This window comes from Dendrobates tinctorius, unplaced genomic scaffold (genome assembly GCF_039654945.1).
Source record: "Dendrobates tinctorius isolate UK_male_01 unplaced genomic scaffold, ASM3965494v1 ptg000030l, whole genome shotgun sequence".
Taxonomy (NCBI): domain Eukaryota; kingdom Metazoa; phylum Chordata; class Amphibia; order Anura; family Dendrobatidae; genus Dendrobates; species Dendrobates tinctorius.
The window spans coordinates 16,860,292-16,880,565 of record NW_027361698.1 but is presented as its reverse complement, the minus strand read 5'-3'; the positions used below and the strand labels follow the sequence as shown (position 1 = coordinate 16,880,565).

General features: G+C 43.5%; 1 protein-coding gene across 2 annotated transcripts in view; it reads left to right on the top strand.

The window, feature by feature from the left end:
• The window catches only part of UGT8 (UDP glycosyltransferase 8), a 134,380-nt gene that overhangs the window by 59,860 nt on the left and 54,246 nt on the right, over positions 1 to 20,274 (top strand). For both annotated transcript variants that reach the window (XM_073571875.1, XM_073571874.1), the window contains exon 2: positions 16,414 to 17,237. In XM_073571875.1, the coding sequence (XP_073427976.1) occupies positions 16,416 to 17,237 (822 nt within the window). In that variant the 5' untranslated portion in view covers positions 16,414 to 16,415. The remainder of the gene's footprint in view (positions 1 to 16,413; positions 17,238 to 20,274) is intronic.

Below are 20,274 nucleotides of genomic sequence, written 5' to 3'. Positions count from 1 at the left end.
CAGCGATCTCGCTGGTGAGATCGCTGTTGCGTCACAAAACTTGTGACTCAGCAGTAATCTCGCTAGCGAGATTGCTGTGTGTGACGGGGGCTTTAGGCGTCGGGTTCCTGCCACTGCACAGCAGGAATCCAGAGCCTTGCACTCGGCAATACCCATTCTCCTTTGGCCGCAGTGGAGCCTGCTCAGCAGACTCATTGGTTCCAGCGCTCTGTCCAGACCAGCAGTGTGGGATCAGTTGCTGCTGCCACCTCTGGTTCAGGTATGACAATGCAGCCTGGCCAGCAGCAAAAACTCCAGGATCTAAGTCCTTCCATCACTCCACTGAGCATGCACATGGGACGATTCCCCATTGTGGATCAAGAGTCATATGCTCAGGTCCTTCTCCAGTTCTGATTGGTCCATCTGGGGGATCTGGAAGGTTCCGGAAGGTCTTGGCTATAAAAGACTCGCATGGCCGCTCGGCTATGCGCTAGTATAGACTCTAGTTGCTATATGTGTGGATGATGACGGATGCATGTACCTGGTGAATGACTTATTAAGATTCCCCTCCCTTGGATATTACGCATGTGGTTAGGGTAATAGTATGAGAGTCAGCGACAGTCAGTGGCTAAGCTATAGGCCACAATGCACATCAGTCCACAGCACTAGCGTCCGATGGTGTCGCCTACTATTGGGCACTATCGTACTGCGGCAGTCACTGTCGAACCGCTGCAGTCAGCCTCAGTTAGCGGCGTTCGCGGTTGCGACGCCGCACACTCAGTAGGTCTATAGGGACGCTGGCCCTGTGTCCTTAGGCCTGAGTCCTGTGACCATATACTGAGCGTTTATCTCCCTGAGCTCTGTGAGCTTTAACAGGCTCGGTATTTGTGTTTAGCGGTAGTGCGGCTCTGTGGAGCAACAGAGTTCGCCCTGTGCACACCGGGTGACGTTTAATCTGCATGTGTTCCACCATTGTACCGCCATATAGAGCGTCCGCCATTACCTAGCAGCAGTGTACCACCTCTGCTCCGTGGACCCCGGGCTGCGAACGCACCTACTATTATTTTATAATTTGGTGTGTTCCACCAGCCCTAACACTTACACCCCACGTAAAGGATCTTTATTCGTCTAAAATTCAAATCAACTCACTTAAAAAGGCCATACATTTAAGAAATCACAGAAATATGGCAGCTATATTTAACAACACCAAGGCACAATATTAATGCACTGCAGCAGGTCCCATGAGAAAGCCAGATGTAGCATTGATGCAAAATACTAATCTCAGGTCATTTCACAATACTAATTTTTAATCTCAGGTCTAGTGATATTCCACTTTCTTTACATAACACATGCAAGTCTCATTTACTCAACCTATGTAATTTCGACAAAAGGATAAAAGTAAATACACCCTACCGTGTCGGAGATTAATTATTCACCATCAGGTAGAGCTCGGCATTGGTATACCAGGGATTTCAGTCCTATAGGAAGACTAACAAATACACATGCACCAGGTTGTCTGGATTCTCAATTATTATGACATAGGCCCATCCATAAGGTGGCCTGGTACATTAAAAGATTGCTTAACTATTGCATAAGTATGATATTGAATATTGGTAAAGACAATGATTTGGAAAAGAGAATGACTACATATCATGATAAATTGCAGCTATGGCGCTCATGTGGCACCTGGAATAAGTGTAAAAAAACACTGTAAATAGCTTACCCTTGGAAGAAAATATGAATTTGCAGAGTAGGGTAATTTTATGCACACTTGTACAGCCAGACTCCCATCCAGTCAATTCCAAATAATGCTCAACATTTGCAAAAACTAGGATGTCATGGAGATACAGATGATAACCACAAGAATACAGTGGGGCAAAAAAGTATTTAGTCAGTCAGCAATAGTGCAAGTTCCACCACTTAAAAAGATGAGAGGCGTCTGTAATTTACATCATAGGTAGACCTCAACTATGGGAGACAAACGGAGAAAAAAAAATCCAGAAAATCACATTGTCTGTTTTTTTTTCATTTTATTTGCATATTATGGTGGAAAATAAGTATTTGGTCAGAAACAAAATTTCATCTCAATACTTTGTGATATATCCTTTGTTGGCAATGACAGAGGTCAAACGTTTTCTGTAAGTCTTCACAAGGTTGCCACACACTGTTGTTGGTATGTTGGCCCATTCCTCCATGCAGATCTCCTCTAGAGCAGTGATGTTTTTGGCTTTTCGCTTGGCAACACGGACTTTCAACTCCCTCCAAAGGTTTTCTATAGGGTTGAGATCTGGAGACTGGCTAGGCCACTCCAGGACCTTGAAATGCTTCTTACGAAGCCACTCCTTCGTTGCCCTGGCGGTGTGCTTTGGATCATTGTCATGTTGAAAGACCCAGCCACGTTTCATATTCAATGCCCTTGCTGATGGAAGGAGGTTTGCACTCAAAATCTCACGATACATGGCCCCATTCATTCTTTCATGTACCCGGATCAGTCGTCCTGGCCCCTTTGCAGAGAAACAGCCCCAAAGCATGATGTTTCCACCACCATGCTTTACAGTAGGTATGGTGTTTGATGGATGCAACTCAGTATTCTTTTTCCTCCAAACACGACAAGTTGTGTTTCTACCAAACAGTTCCAGTTTGGTTTCACCAGACCATAGGACATTCTCCCAAAACTCCTCTGGATCATCCAAATGCTCTCTAGCAAACTTCAGACGGGCCCGGACATGTACAGGCTTAAGCAGTGGGACACGTCTGGCACTGCAGGATCTGAGTCCATGGTGGCGTAGTGTGTTACTTATGGTAGGCCTTGTAACATTGGTCCCAGCTCTCTGCAGTTCATTCACTAGGTCCCCCCGCGTGGTTCTGGGATTTTTGCTCACCGTTCTTGTGATCATTCTGACCCCACGGGGTGGGATTTTGCGTGGAGCACCAGATCGAGGGAGATTATCAGTGGTCTTGTATGTCTTCCATTTTCTAATTATTGCTCCCACAGTTGATTTCTTCACTCCAAGCTGGTTGGCTATTGCAGATTCAGTCTTTCCAGCCTGGTGCAGGGCTACAATTTTGTTTCTGGTGTCCTTTGACAGCTCTTTGGTCTTCACCATAGTGGAGTTTGGAGTCAGACTGTTTTAGGGTGTGCACAGGTGTCTTTTTATACTGATAACAAGTTTAAACAGGTGCCATTACTACAGGTAATGAGTGGAGGAAAGAGGAGACTCTTAAAGAAGAAGTTACAGGTCTGTGAGAGCCAGAAATCTTGATTGCTTGTTTCTGACCAAATACTTATTTTCCACCATAATATGCAAATAAAAGGAAAAAAAAACAGACAATGTGATTTTCTGGATTTTTTTTTCTCAGTTTGTCTCCCATAGTTGAGGTCTACCTATGATGTAAATTACAGACGCCTCTCATCTTTTTAAGTGGTGGAACTTGCACTATTGCTGACTGACTAAATACTTTTTTGCCCCACTGTATGTGTTAAACTGAATTTTAAACTTAGAAAGGAATTTAACTGTCTCTTTTACAATTCCCCTCTTTTTATCATCTTGTTTATCTTCCTAACAATCCCTCCCACCTCATCTCCATAAGTTTGCAAGACAACCCTACTTCAAAAAGCAAAAGGTTAACCTTATGTAAATTATGGGATGTCAGTCATGCTGCTCATTGATTCAGATTAAGTTTGTTGGTCAGACCCTTTTCCTACCTATCAGGATCTACCATTACTTTATCAGTTACATAGTAGATATATACACTACCGTTCAAAAGTTTAGGGTCACTTAGGCCTCTTTCACACATCAGGTTTTCGCCGGCCATGCGTTTCATCCGGTTTTCGCCGGATCCGTCAATGTGTCTCGATCCGGCGTCTGGAAAAACGGTGACTGTAACGTTTTTTGTCTCCGTCGAAAAAGCCGGACACGCCGGATCCAGCGCGTCCGGCTTTTTCACACAATGAAAGCCTATGAGCGCCGCAATGCGCCGGATCCGGCGAAAGCCGGATCCGTCGGCCGGATCCGGTTTTTTGGTCTGAGCATGCTCAGTAGCTCTGCCCACAAGACATATATAAAAGCAAGACAGTGGGACCCACAGCCACACCCAACATGCCACCCAAGACAGCAACCAGGCGCAGGAGAAGGCAGGAGACCACTGCAGCACCATCCGCACCACCACCACCCCAAATGGAGCAGCAAATAGAACATGCTGAGGAGGGGAGGCCAGCAGCAGATGAGAGACGGTAATTATCAAATCCCCCATTCCTCCAAACTAGGGCTATTGAATATCATGGTATTCATTGGCCCTTTGTTTCTCTTTATTCAACAGCCGCCCAAGAGATGCAGCAGCAGCAGCAGCAGCAGCACTGGCTTCACTGGCAGCAGCTGTAACACCACCCACAGCCATGGAGTCTGGCCAGCAAGAGGACAGCACATCTTCTGGGAGCCCTCCCTCGCATCGTCAGCGTTTGACGGTAAGTTTTTATTTCCAAAATCCATCTTCTCTGTAATATATGTCTATTCATTGCCTTTTATTTCAAAACAGGAATCACAAGATGAAGAGGAGCTCCCAGAAGAAGAAGGAAGGGGTGGACAGACACTTGGAGTGGGCTCACAATTCGTAAGTTTTTTGCATCAAACGCAGAAACACAACATCACACTACACACAACACATAGAAAACAATGTTCTGCAGACCACACACAGCAAACAAATGCCTACATCCAAAGACATAACTTTTTTTGTTTTCTTCTCTAGTCTTCCCAATCTGGTGCTTGGCCAAGAGGTCCTCGCAGTGCCTCCCAGGGTCGTCGGCAACAGCAACGCGGCGGTCACCAGCGTGTAAGTATAAATATTTTTGCTTTGTTTTTTTGCACTTTTTATTTCATTTCTTTTGTGGAGGCTAATTATGTTATTTTTGTCTTTTTCTTTAACAGCCTTCACAGCGTGCTCCCGACTCTGACGGTGAGGATGGAGGGATTGATGTGGACCGCCTCATCGATCTCGTCAGAGAAAGGGAGCCGCTCTGGAATATGGCTGACCGCCGCCACGCTGACCTGATTGTTACCCGACGACTCTGGGAGGAAATCTGTTCTCTCCTTGTGGGCCGCTGGGAGGACCTCGAAGCTCGGGCCCAGATTAAAGAGCGTAAGTATATACAGTACCGGTTGCTTGATGTAAACCAGTGTTTCCCGAACTCCAGTCCTCGTGGTCCCCACGGATCATGTGTTCAGGATTTCTATTTACTATAGAAATCATGAAAACATGACCCCTGGGGACCATGAGGACTGGAGTTTGGGAAACACTGATGTTGTATACTAACCACTCCTTTCTTGTTTCAGGGAACAGAATTGTGAATCGGTGGCGGTCTGTGAGGGATCGTTTCAAGAAGGAGTTCAATAAAGAGATGCGGGCCCCGAGTGGATCTGGAGGACGCAGGAGCAAGTACAAGTACGCAGAAGCCCTGTCGTTCCTCCGGGAAACAATGCTCACCAGAAGGTAAATATTACACACCACATGTGAAAAAAAATGTTATATGTAAAAAAATTTTTCAGCCAGGGCCATACCATGTCAGTATTTTAATTGTTTTTTTTTCTCTTTATTCCACAGCACGGTGAGCAGCACTCGGGAGCCGGCACGATTGGACCCTTCTGAGGCGATCCCTGAGGAGACCGGCACCGAGGGACACTTCGACCGCCCTGGTACATCTGCACCTTCCCAGCCTTCCCACACATTTGACCCATCTGTCCCATCCACCAGCACAGGAGCATCGTGGCCGCCTACATTACATGAAGCTGCTGGTGAGGAGATCGCTTTCCCTTTACCCCACCCTTCTGCCCCTGCCACCTCTAGTACACCTGCGGGTACTGGGCGGCAGCGGCAGAGGGGTCAGGAAAAGACTTATGCACCAGAGTTCTTGCATCTGAATGCATCTTTCCAGAACTGTCTCAAAGTCTTGTCAGAGCAAATATCCGCAGGCTATCAGCAGATCAACTCCAGCATTCTGGAGGTGAAGACACTTCTGCAAACCATGCATTCAGAAGCAAGATCTTCGCCAAACCACACCTTTTTCAGGTCTGTTGTGGAGCGCATGGAAACGCTCTCTCCTGCCCAGCAGATGCATGTAATGCATTCATGCCATGCTGCTCTCCAGCAAGTTACCTCCCAACCTCCTCCTCCTCCCACCACAGTAGTTCCTCCACCTGCACCCCCTCCAGCCACTTTCCATCCTCCCCCTCCTATTACATCTACACCCCCTCCAGCCACTTTCCATCCTCCCCCTCCTATTACATCTACACCCCCTCCAGCCACTTTCCATCCTCCCCCTCCTATTACATACCATCCACCTCCAGCCACTTTCCATCCTCCCCCTCCTATTACATACCATCCACCTCCCCAGCACCATCCACCTCCCCAGCACCATCCACCTCCCCAGCACCATCCACCTCCCCAGCACCAGCAACCTCCCCAGCACCAGCAACCTCACCAGTACCAGCAACCTCCACAGTACCTGCAAACTCCCCAGTACCAGCAACCTCCCCAGTACCAGACATCTCCCCACTTCCAGCAACCTGCCCCGTACCAGACATCTCCCCACTTCCAGCAACCTGCCCCGTACCAGACATCTCCCCACTTCCAGCAACCTGCCCTGTACCAGACATCTCCCCACTTCCAGCAACCTGCCCCGTACCAAACTCCTTCCCCATACAACTTGCCATCAACATCATCTGCTCCTACAGTCCCTGCCCAACCCTCCACTCCACCACCCACCACCTCTTCTGCTTCCCACATGTCCACCCATTCTGTAGTTTTTTCCACACCTTCACCTCTAACTGTTCCTTCCCCACCACGATCCCAGTCCTCTCTCCACACTCCCAGTGTCGAAGTGTCCCGCAGCCCCTACAGCAGTATTTCCACCACACACTACACAGAATTATAATGTGTGTATTTAATTAAAAATGACCAGTTTTATGGTTTCAGTTTTATAGTTTCAAAGTTTTATTAAACAAGTTTATTAAAATTTTAAAAAAGTTTACTAAAAAAAACATTTTTCAATAAAAGTTAAATTATTTTACACTGGTTGTCTGTCATTTCTTTCTGCGGCGAAAAAGGTTAAATACAGGGTATTTAAAAGGTGAAATGGTATTCAAAACTAGGTATATAACTGTGGGTAAATTTTAGCTTTTTGCCACAGTTGTGTTCCTGGTTGTGTTTGAAGCAAAGTATTTCACCTAAAAAGTTGTGTTTATTGTTGGTGATTTCCTAACAATGTACACAACTTTTGTTAAAAGGTGAAATACTTTGCATAAAACACAACCAGGTACACACCTGTGGCCTAAAGCTAAAAATAGAGACCATGACAAGATAGCCAACTTTGGTTGGCAAAGGTATATACTGTTGGTCCAGAAGGTACACAAGTTTGGATAGGGCACAAATCTTTCACACTCTGTCATCCTGCCAGTGTACTCTGCCTTGAGGTGACATAAAGTATAGTGCAAAATTGTCCCTCATTACTGAAACCGTCACAGAACTTCTAGTGGTAATGTCATGGTAATCTTGCAAGGTGGTTTCTTCAGAGGTGTCCTCAATGGAAATGGGTTCCTTGCAGATAACAAAATTGTGGAGTACCACGCACGCTTTGATCACCTCGTCCACAGTTTCTGTCTTGAGGTTGATCGCAGTCAATAGGACCCGCCATTTGGCTGTCAGAATACCAAAGGTACATTCAACCATTCTTCTTGCTCTTGTGAGGCGGTAATTAAAAATGCGTTTTGGTCTTGTCAATCCTCTGCTAGAGTACGGTTTCAAAAGGTGTTCTGACAGCTGGAAGGCTTCATCCCCTACACAGACAAATGGCATAGGTGGACCAGATGTTTGCGGCAGCGGTCTAGGTGGTGGGAACTGGAAGGTGTTTCCATACAGTTTACGCCCCATGGCAGACAGTTTGAAAACTTGAGAGTCATTGGAGCGGCCATAGGCCCCAATATCAACCGCAATAAATTTGTATTCCGCGTCAGCGATGGCCATGAGGACAATTGAAAAATATTTCTTGTAATTGAAATATTCCGATCCCGATCCAGCTGGCTTTACAATGCGGATATGTTTCCCGTCCACAGCGCCCAAGCAGTTTGGAAACTGACATATCTGTTGAAACTTGTCAGCAATTTCAATCCACCGCTCTGTTGTGGGCTCTGGTAAAAACTCTTCAGCTAAGGAGTCCCACAGTGCACGGCATGTGTACTTCACAATTCCAGATATGGTGGAAATCCCGAGTCTGTACTGGAAATGCAGTGACGAAAGGGATTCTCCAGTTGCAAGAAATCTGTGGGGAATTAAAAAACAATAAATTAGTTTTAAATCACAGCATTACATACCAAAACTGACCTATAACACTTGGAGATACAAATTACCACCAACAAGATTGCAGTGAAAGTGTGCTCTGATGCGATCACATCCAATAAATGTGGCTTACCTTAAAGTCACCATCAGACGCTCAGTGGGTGAAACAGAGAAGCGGCAATAGGTGTCCGCTTTTCTTATGAGGTGTGCAATGCGCTCCACCAAGTAATCAAAATTCTCCATTTTCATCCTAACTAGAGTTGAGCGATACCGTCCGATACTTCAAAGTATCGTATCGGATGGTATCGGCCGATCTTTAAAAAAAGTATCGGTATCGCCGATTCCGATACCGGAAGTCCCATTCAAGTCTATGGGACTTCCGGTATCGGAATAAGAAAAACCCTTTCCTGCCCTTGTACAGCCTCTCTGGGGTCTGTACGGGCCTTTCGGGGGGCTGTGCCGGCCTGCCAGGGGGTCTGTGCAGGCTCCGGTGGTCTGTGCCGGCCTGCCGGTGGTCTGTGCAGGCTCCGGGGGGCTGTGCCGGCCTGCCGGGGGGCTGTGCCGGCCTGCCGGGGGGCTGTGCCGGCTCCGGGGGGCTGTGCCGGCCTGCCGGGGGGCTGTGCCGGCCTGGTCCGATGGGACTACAAGTCCCATCGGGCGATGCCTGCTACCATGACAGTGATTGACACATTAGCCAATGATGGGACAGTAGTAGTCCCATCATCCGGCTAATGTGTTAAATGTAAAAAAAAAAAAAAAAAAAAAAAAATTACATGCTACATACATACAACATGCATACTACATACATGCTACATTCATACTACATACTACATACATGCTACATACATACTACATATATACTACATGCATGCTACATACATACTGCATGCTACATACATACCACATACATACTACATACATACTACATATATACTACATGCATGCTACATACATACTACATGCTACATACATACCACATACATACTACATATATACTACATGCATGCTACATACATACTACATACATACCACATATATACTACATACATACTACATATATACTGCATGCTACATACATACTACATATATACTACATGCATGCTACATACATACTACATGCTACATACATACCACATACATACTACATACATACTACATACATACTACATGCTACATACATACTACATATATACTACATGCATGCTACATACATACTACATATATACTACATGCATGCTACATACATACTACATGCTACATGCATGCTACATACATACTACATACATACTACATGCTACATACATACCACATATATACTACATACATACAATACATTCATACAATACATACATAGACATACAGTACATATAACATAGAGTAACATACTTACCAATACTTGTCACATTGTTCCCCGAAGCCATTGTCGTCTACGGAATAAATATTAACATAACAAACCACAAAAATACTCACCCACGATCCGAAGCAGTCCACGAGTGTGTCCCACGACGATCTTGGGTAGAGAACTGCAGCATCAGATGATGCTGCCGTTCTCTACGGGCTGCAGGAATCCAATGACGGAAGGTAGGTATCCTTCCGCACTGTATTCCTCCGCCACTTAAAAAAAAAAAGTCCCTAGTCTCACTTTATGCCATTGCTGTGTGGGAATTTCCCACACAGCAATGGCATAAAGTGAGACTAGGGACTTTTTTTTTTTAAGTGGCGGAGGAATACAGTGCGGAAGGATACCTACCTTCCGTCATTGGATTCCTGCAGCCCGTAGAGAACGGCAGCATCATCTGATGCTGCAGTTCTCTACCCAAGATCGTCGTGGGACACACTCGTGGACTGCTTCGGATCGTGGGTGAGTATTTTTGTGGTTTGTTATGTTAATATTTATTCCGTAGACGACAATGGCTTCGGGGAACAATGTGACAAGTATTGGTAAGTATGTTACTCTATGTTATATGTACTGTATGTCTATGTATGTATTGTATGAATGTATTGTATGTATGTAGTATATATGTGGTATGTATGTAGCATGTAGTATGTATGTAGTATGTATGTAGCATGCATGTAGCATGTAGTATGTATGTAGCATGCATGTAGTATATATGTAGTATGTATGTAGCATGCATGTAGTATATATGTAGTATGTATGTAGCATGTAGTATGTATGTAGCATGTAGTATGTATGTAGTATGTATGTAGTATGTATGTGGTATGTATGTAGCATGTAGTATGTATGTAGCATGCATGTAGTATATATGTAGTATGTATGTAGTATGTATGTAGTATGTATGTAGCATGCAGTATGTATGTAGTATGTATGTAGTATATATGTAGTATGTATGTAGCATGCATGTAGTATGTATGTAGCATGTATGTAGTATGTATGTAGTATATATGTAGTATGTATGTAGCATGTAGTATGTATGTAGCATGCATGTAGTATGTATGTAGTATTTTTTTTTTTTTTTTTTTAACATTTAACACATTAGCCGGATGATGGGACTACTACTGTCCCATCATTGGCTAATGTGTCAATCACTGTCATGGTAGCAGGCATCGCCCGATGGGACTTGTAGTCCCATCGGACGATGCTTGCACAGATCCCCGGACATCAGCACAGCCCCCCGGCAGGCCGGCACAGCCCCCCGGCAGGCCGGTACAGACCCCCACAGGGTGCACAGACCACCGGCAGGCCGGCACAGCCCCCCGGCAGGCCGGTACAGACCCCGGGCAGTCCACACAGCCCCCCGGCAGGCCGGCAGAGACCCCCGGAAGGCCCGAAATGACGGCGCATCATGATGCGCACACACCGCGCATCATGATGACGTCAGGCCGTCAATCAACTGAACTTCCGATTCCGATGCCGAATTCCGATATTGAAAAAATATCGGAAGTCGGTATCGGAATTCCGATACAGCAAGTATCGGCCGATACCCGATACTTGCGGTATCGGAATGCTCAACACTAATCCTAACATATCCAAAAAATTTATCCGGGTTTCGTCGAAGGTCCATGCATAGTGTAGAATAGACCCCATGCGTCATTCTCTTGGCTGTGATGGGGTGGATCCACAAACGTCGTCTACGATGCCTGATGCGCTGCTGTCTCGCTCTCTCCTTCTCCAGAACAATCACCCTCAAACGATTCGCCTCCGCTGTAAAATCCGCCAAATTCTTCAAAATATTTCCAATCACAACATCCATCTTCGCCAGTAACTTGCTCTTCTCTCCAACCTGCACTTTCTCCTCTACAACCTGTCAAAGAAGGGCTGTAGGAACACGCTATATATAGTTTTCCAGTAGCCAATCCCGTTCGGAAGGCCACAAGGGTCAATTTTAAAAACCGGATCCGGCGTAATCCGTCGAAAAAACGGATAGAAAAACGGATGAACCGGATGAGACGGATCCGGTTTTGTCTGTCCAGAAAAAGACGGATCCGGCAGAAAACCGGATCCGTCACATCCGGTTTTCAGAAACATTTGCCGGATCCGGCGTTCCGGCACGACGCCGGATCGCGCCTGACGCCGAAAACCTGAAGTGTGAAAGTAGCCTTAGAAATTTTCTTATTTCTGAATGAATGAAGCTAGAATTAAATGATTCAGAAATACACTCTATACATTGTTAATGTGGTAAATGACTATTCTAGCTGCAATCGTCTGGTTTGTAATGCAATATCTTCATAGGTGTATAAAGGCCCATTTCCAAAAACCATCACTCCAGTGTTCTTATGGATGGTTAGAATACCCTTGAAAACCCTTGTGTAAGTATGTTAGCACAGCTGAAAACAGTTTGGCTGATTAGAGAAGCTATAAATCTGACCATCCATTTGAGCTAGTTGAGAATCTGGAGTATTAGATTTGTTGGTTCCATGAAACTCTCAAAATGGTGAGAAAAAAAGAACTTTCATGTTAAACTCGGCAGTCTATTCTTTGCCAAGAAACTGAAGATTTCCTACAACGGTATGTAATACTCCCTTCAGAGGAGAGCACAAACAGGCTTTAACCAGAGTATAAAGAGAAGTGGGAGGCCCCACTGCATAACTGAGCAGCAAGACAAGTACATTAGAGTCTGTAGTTTGAGAAATCGACACCTCACAGGCCCTCAACTGGCAGCTTCATTAAATAGTACACGTAAAACGCCAGTGTCAATGTCTACAGTGAAGAGGCGACTCCGGGATGCTGGCCTTCAGGGCAGAGTGGCCAAGAAAAAAGCTATATCTGAGGCTGACTAAGGAAAAAATTAATATGGGCAAAAGAACACAGACATTGGACAGAGGAAGATTTTAAAAAAGTGTTATGGACAGACCCAGACAAAGACCCAAGGCACACCTCCAAATTATGCAAGAACTATTTAGGGAAGAAGCAGGCAGCTGGTATTCTATCTGTAATGGAGTGGCTAGTGCAGTCACCAGATCTGAACCCCACTGAGCTGTTGTGGGAGCAGCTTGACCGTATGGCACGCAAAAAGTGCCCATCAAGCCAATTCAACTTGTGGGAGGAGCTTCTGGAAGCGTAGGGAGAAATTTCTCCAGATTACCTCAGCAAATTAACATCTAGAATGGCAAAGGTCTGCAATGCTGTAATTGCTGCAAAGGGAGCATTCTCTGTCGAAAGCAAAGTTTGAAGGAGAAAATTGTTATTTCAAATAAAAATCATTTTTTTGAACCTTGTCAATGTCTGGACTAGATTTTAAATTCATTTGACAACTCATTTGATTCATAAAAGTTTGAGTTTTGATGGAAAACACAAAATTGTCTGGGTGATCTCAAACTTTTGAACGGTAGTATATATATATATACAGTATATATATTTTTTTTTTATTGTAGGTACGCTTCAACTGTGAGAGACAGAATCTAAAGGTAAAAAACAGACAATCACATTGCATGACCCACATTATAGGTGGGAAAACTTGAAAAATCAGCATTTAATCAAATACTTATTTTCCCTACTATATATGCTGTATTTTTCAGACTATAAGATGCTCTTTTTTCCTCCAAAAATGTGGAGTCAAATGGGGGTATGTCTTCTAGTCTGGATGTCCCTGCTCTGGCTTCGGATGGGGAGATGGGGAGCTGCAGCGGCGTGGCAATGGGTCACATGAGGCAGGTGCCGGCAGCTGCGGCTAACTACTGTGCCCGCTGCTAAACAGAAAAGAATATTCACTGCATTCCATGCCCATGGGAGTGGAAAGCAGTGAATATTCATTTCTCTTCAATAGCGTAAACGCTGTTAGCCGCAGCAGCCATCTTCCTGCTGCTGTTGAGCTTTTGCGTGACCTCGCTACTTAATAGAATGAATATTCACTGTTCACCACTCACATAGGTGTGGAATGCAGTGTGTATTCACTTCCTTTAGAAGCAGATACATGAGAAAGCCCCGCAGCTGCTGGAAGTCGGCTGCTGGGGCTAACAGCGCATCCACTATCAAAGAGCAATGAATATTCACTGCTCTCCACGCACATACTCCCAATATGGAGAGCAGTGAATATTCTAGAAGCTGTCCTAGGCTTGTAAGCAGCAAATGACGTCACTGCCATGTGCTGCTTACAAGCATAAAGCCGCTGCTGGCATCGGAACAGGAAGCTGCGAGAAAGCACAGTAAAGTAGGTATAAAGAATTATGTGTTTATTAATGTTTTTCTGATGGGGCCATACATACAAGGATCGGGATGGGGATCAATCATACCAGGATTAGGATGGGGCCATGTTTACCAGGACTGAGATGGGTGCCCTGCATGCCGGGATAGGGATAAGGAGGCCATGCATACCAGGATAGGGATAAGGGTGCCATGCATACCAGGATATGGATGAAGGTCCATGCATACTAAGCTATGGATTAGAGGGACCAGGCTTACCAGGATAGGAATGAGGTGACCATGCATACCATGATAGGGATGATGGGACCATGCATATCAGGATAGAGATGAGGGGTCCATCCATACTAGGAGAGGGATGGTGGCCATGCACACCAGAATGGAGATGGAGGCCATGCATTCCAGGATAGGGATAAGGAGGCTATGCATACCAGTATAGGTATGAGGGGGCCATGCATACCAGGGTAGGGATGATGGGGCCATGCATACCAGGGTAGGGATAATGGGGCCATGCATGCCAGGATAAGGATGAGTGGGCCATGCATACCAGGATAAGAATGAGGGAGCCATACATACCAGAATGGGGATTAGGGGACCATATATACCAGGATAGGGGGTATTAGTAGAGTTGAGCGCATTTTTTGCTTCAATTTTTTTTCTAATTTCCTCTTCTAAAACCTAGGTGCGTCTTATGGTCCAGTGCATCTTATAGTCTGCAAAATATGGGGTGTGTGTATATACAGTATATATATATACTGTATATACATACAGTATGTACAATATATATCCACTGTGTATACTTTGGTTAACATAAATTAGCAATGATATAATAAAATATATTTTTATAGTAGCATACATAGAAGTTAGTCTATAAAAATAATGGGTAATATAGTCCATATAAATTTATGACCAAGTCCTTTAAACCAGCAAATGTCCACTGTAGATGCTCACTGGCTAGATCTACTAAAGTTCTTTTATTTTATAGATTCTTGCTGGGTAATATTTACTGTAGCCATCACTTGGGTTAGTGGTGTTTCTGAGTCTTTATTAGCAGGATCTATATATTGCAACATGCAGGACCTGCAACTTGACAAAATCCACCCTGTGAGGCTGGGAGATAGCCAAGTACCATTGCATGTTCATTGATGATTACAATAAGCTGTCTCATACACAGATTCAACACTGAGAGCATCAAAAAGTTACATTATCACAGATATCACCAAGTTGCTCTATCATCTGAGCATTTCTCATTGTCCCACACAGGCCAGTCAACACCATTCCTGCTTTCCAATATCATGGGGTATGAAGCAAGGGCTTATTATAATGAGAATGGGTGCTATGCTTGGCAAACGTGCTGTGGAACATTTTTGTAAGGAAAGTCTATCTTCTTGTACCCATGTTGCTGGTTCCAATCTAGTTGATGAGATGCTCTTGTTATAACAGTTTCTTTAAATCTTACCAACGTTGGAAATATAGGTGTCAAATTATATTTAGAGTGCTATTTAATACTGACTGTATGGATTTTTTGCTCCAATTTTTCTAAGTTGTTTTAATACTGACTGTATATGAATTCAAGAGCTCATGAGCGTTGGGCTATTTCAGCTTTGTACAACCTCCACTTGCTCGAGGAGTTGAAAAGGTTAAAATATTTTCAATTGATTCTGAATTTTGGGAGAATGTTTCCCAAATGCCTTTCTCTGCATAAGGACTATATGGCACCACAATTTGCTTGGACTGGCCCACAGGAGAACAAGACAATCCTCTGGTGGGCCTCCATGCCACAGTGGACCCTCTTATGTGACCAATACTTGGCACAATATACTTGAATCACTATGTATAGACAAAGGCAGCATCTTATTCATTTAACAATCTACCCAGTTCATTGTTATATAAGTTTGCAATTGAGGATAATGTTACATTTGCATGTAGCTGAAAAGTTGGCTCCCGGAGTTGGTTATTGGTGAGTTCTTGGCACCCCTGTCTGACACTGGCCACCAATATAAAATAGCTGTAAAGAGTCTTTGTGCCATCGTACAGGCACAAATGTGATGTATGCTGGGTGTCTGATCACAGAACATTGCTTTACTCATAGCAAAATTGCATGTCAATCTTTCTGATCCAAATATTAAAATTGAGTATCAATTGGGATATATAAGCGATATAATCAGATGGAAATAATAGCCAATGCTGTATGTTATACTGTATTCTTTTATTTGAAAGACATTTGGTTTAGGCTATATCAATGAAGTAAAACGATACTACAGGGTTTTTATCAAATTTACATTTTATTGAGTAGAAATAAGCAGATCGTGTGTGATACTGCACCAAGAATGATTTGACCAGCAAGTCAATTGTCCTAGTGCAGTGCTAGGAATAGGCTGAACTGGATATTAGTCATTTGAACTCATTAATTTCCTATAAATATTCCAGAAGGTACAGATGATAAATCAATTAGAAGTGAAATTTATTACTGTGCTTACATTATCTTTTTTTTTTTTTTCCAACAGCCATGAAGTCTACTGCATCTGTTATTCTACTCTTGTGGTTCACCCTCGCAATAACAAAGGCTGCCAAAATGATCATCGTCCCGCCAATAATGTTTGAAAGCCACTTATATATATTTAAAACAGTGGCCACAGCTCTTCATGAAAAAGGCCATGAAACTGTCTTTCTGGTTTCAGAAGGAAGGGAAATACCACCATCGAGTCATTACAAAATCCAGCGCTATCCAGGGATTTTTAATAGCACCACATCTGATGAATTTCTTCAATCAAAAATGAAGAATATTTTTTCCGGCCGGTTCACAGCATTAGAAATGTTTGATATCCTCGATCATTATTCCAGTAATTGTGACATTATGGTGGGAAACCAGGAGCTGATGCAGCGATTAAAGAAAGAAAACTATGACATGGTGATTGTTGATCCAAATGAAATGTGTGGTCTTGTCATAGCCAATATTTTGGATATTAAATATGTTGTGTTTTCTACAGGACTTTGGTTCCCAGTTGAGGTTGGTGCCCCTGCACCTTTATCATATGTTCCAGAATTTAATTCACTTCTCACAGATCGCATGGACTTGTTGGAGAGAATTAAAAATACAATTGTTTATTTAGTCTCTCGATTTGGAATAAATTTTATCGTCCTACCAAAATATGACAGAATAATGAGGAAATACAACATTTTGCCAGCTAGATCTATGTATGACTTGGTACAAGGGTCCTCTCTTTGGCTGCTTTGCACTGATGTTGCACTGGAATTTCCTAGACCTACTCTCCCACATGTTGTCTATGTTGGAGGAATTCTCACCAAACCAGTTAAACCGCTACCACAGGTAAGGTTGTATTATTGTTGTAATGATATTTTAATAACCTTTTTATTTTTTTTACAAAACATATTTTTCCTTCCAGTCCCAATAATGGTTGACTAAAAATGAACAGAATTCAGCTGCAGTTGATAATAAAACTGGTACAGTGTCAGCAGTCTTAAGGCCCCTTTACATTTAGAGACGCACCAGCGATCCCGACAACGATACGACCCGGTCAGGATCGCTGGTGCATCGCTAAATGGTCGCTAGTGAGCTGCCACACAGGCAGATCTCACAGCGATGCAGCAGTGATACAGCGGTCGTTACTTACCTTTCAGACGCGGCGATCCTGACGTCCTCCCGTCCGCGTCCATGCGTCGCTCATCGGCACCAGCAGGAAGCGCCCGACGAGAAATGGAGCTGCGCAATCTCGCGCGATCAGCGACAGACAGCGGGGGAGCCGGTCGGCGGTAAGTATCACACATAGCGATATCGCTAGCGATATCGCTGCTGCGTCACCAAATCGGTGATGCTTTAGCGATATTGCTAGCGATATCGCTATGTGTAAAATCCCCTTTACTCAGAATTACCATAATCTTTTAAGAGGTGTCCTTATCTCAATCGTGGTTCACACATAGCATACCTATTATGGAAAAGTGGCAAGAATCAGCAAATTTGAACAGAAAATTGTAGACTTTGGTGCTGAAGTTGTGGCTAATTTTTCATATTGAAAAAAATCCACTATACTCACCTTCCAAGCGCTTCTATGGCAACCTCCTCTCTTGCAATACAGTTTTGGCTCAAGTTATGACTGTAGCGTTCATATGGGAACAAGCATTATCATAGGAGGCCAATTTGTATAGTAAAGTAAATTTTGTAAAAAAAAGTCACCATTTCTATGACTAGTAGCGTCTCCATTTTTGGGATCTAGGGCTGGGTGAGGGCTAATTTTTGCATGCCGATCTGAATTTTTTATTGTAACCATTTTGGGATAGATACGATGATTTGATCTCCTGTTATTGCATTTTATTGCAATGTTGCAACGAACAAAAAGACTTAATTCTGGCGTTTTGATTTTTTTGTCATTATGTTGTTTACCGATCTGATTAATACTTTTTATATTTTGATAGATCGGGCATTTCTGAATGAGATGATACCAAATATGTCTACTTTTTAAAATTATTATTATTTTACTTTGAATGCGGCAAAAGGGGGATAATTTGAACTTTTATGTTTTTAAAATGTTTTAAATATTTTTAAAAACAGTTTTTAATTTTTACTTGCTTCAATAGTCTCCATGGGACACTAGAAGCTGCGATCTTTTGATCGCTTGTGTTACACATACTGTAGCAGGGTTGCATCTCTGCTACGTGTAACAAAAATGCTCATCTACTATGAGCAGCGTCCACCCCTGGCAATGACATCTACAGATGTCATCATGTCAACGCATAGGCACCCCACAATCATGTGATGGGACGCTTATGGGCAGAGCTAAGACGCACATCTGGCTTACTGCAATTAAATGCTGCTGTCCGAGATTCACAGCGGCATCTAACCAGTTAGCAGCTGCGGTAGAATCAAAATTCCACCCGTGGCTGTTAAGGGTGCATGACAACTGATTAGATCAGCTGTCATGTGCCGTGAAAGCACTGAGCCCACAGTAAAGAGGGGGAGGCAACCTATGACCTATATACACGTCATAGGTTGATAAGGGGTTAAGTTCATGATTGCATTTCAATTTGCACATGAGTATTTTTCTCTAGTGGTTAGATTAAATTATATTTCTACTGTAATATACTGCAGATTTTCCATCTGCAAATCACAATGGAAAATAAACACTATTTCTGCTATATGAGGCCTTATTGCGCCTTATTGTGGCCTTAAATTGCACAGATTTAAGAATATGCAAAAAATTGTAATACTGGTCTTAATTATACTAAAGAACCAATCTATATTAACTTCTATATAATTTTATCTTAATGTCTTTGGTAAATACCTATACATTTACTATATAACTGGTACATTCTCAACTGTAATTATATTTTTTGAATATTCATTTTAATATAGTATTTTTCACATACTGTATTATTTGACCATAGGAGCATAAACTGAAAAAATATTTTTTTTCAGATAATTGGCATGCATCCCTGTTAAGAATTAGAAAAAAGAAAATGTATCAATGTATTGGCCTCAGGCTATGAATGCCTCACTTGTTATAAACATCTTGCTAAAGCAACATTGACAAATACATTGCTCAAAAAAATAAAGGGAACACTTAAACAACAGAATATAACTCCAAGTAAATCAAACTTCTGTGAAATCAAACTGTTCACTTAGGAAGCAACACTGATTGACAATCAATTTCACATGCTGTTGTGCAAGTGGAATAGACAACAGATGGAAATTATTTTCAATTATCAAGACACCCTCAATAAAGGAGTGGTTCTGCAGGTGGGGACCACAGACCACATCTCAGTAACAATGCTTTCTGGCTGATGTTTTGGTCAATTTTGAGTGTTGGTTGTGCTTTCACATCGTGGTAGCATGAGATGGACTCTACAACCCACACAAGTGGCTCAGGTAGTGCAGCTCATCTAGGATGGCATATCAATCTGAGCTGTGGCAAGAAGGTTTGCTGTGTCTGTCAGTTTAGTGTCCAGAGGCTGTAGGCTCTACTAGGAGACAGGCCAGTACACCAGGAGACGTGGAGGGGGCCGTAGGAGGGCAACAACCCAGCAGCAAGACCGCTACCCCTGACTTTGTGCATGAAGGAACAGGAGGTGCACTGCCATAGCCCTGCAAAATGACCTCCAGCAGGCCACAAATGTGCATGTGTCTGCACAAAGGGTTAGAAACCAACTCCATGAGGATGGTCTGAGGGCCCAACGTCCACAGATGGGGGTTGTGCTCACAGCCCAACACCATGCAGGACGCTTGGCATTTGCCACAGAACACCAGGATTGGCAAATTCACCACTGGCGCCCTGTGCTCTTCACAGATGAAAGCAGGTTCACACTGAGCAGATGTGACAGAGTCTGGAGACACCATGGAGAGTGATCTGCTG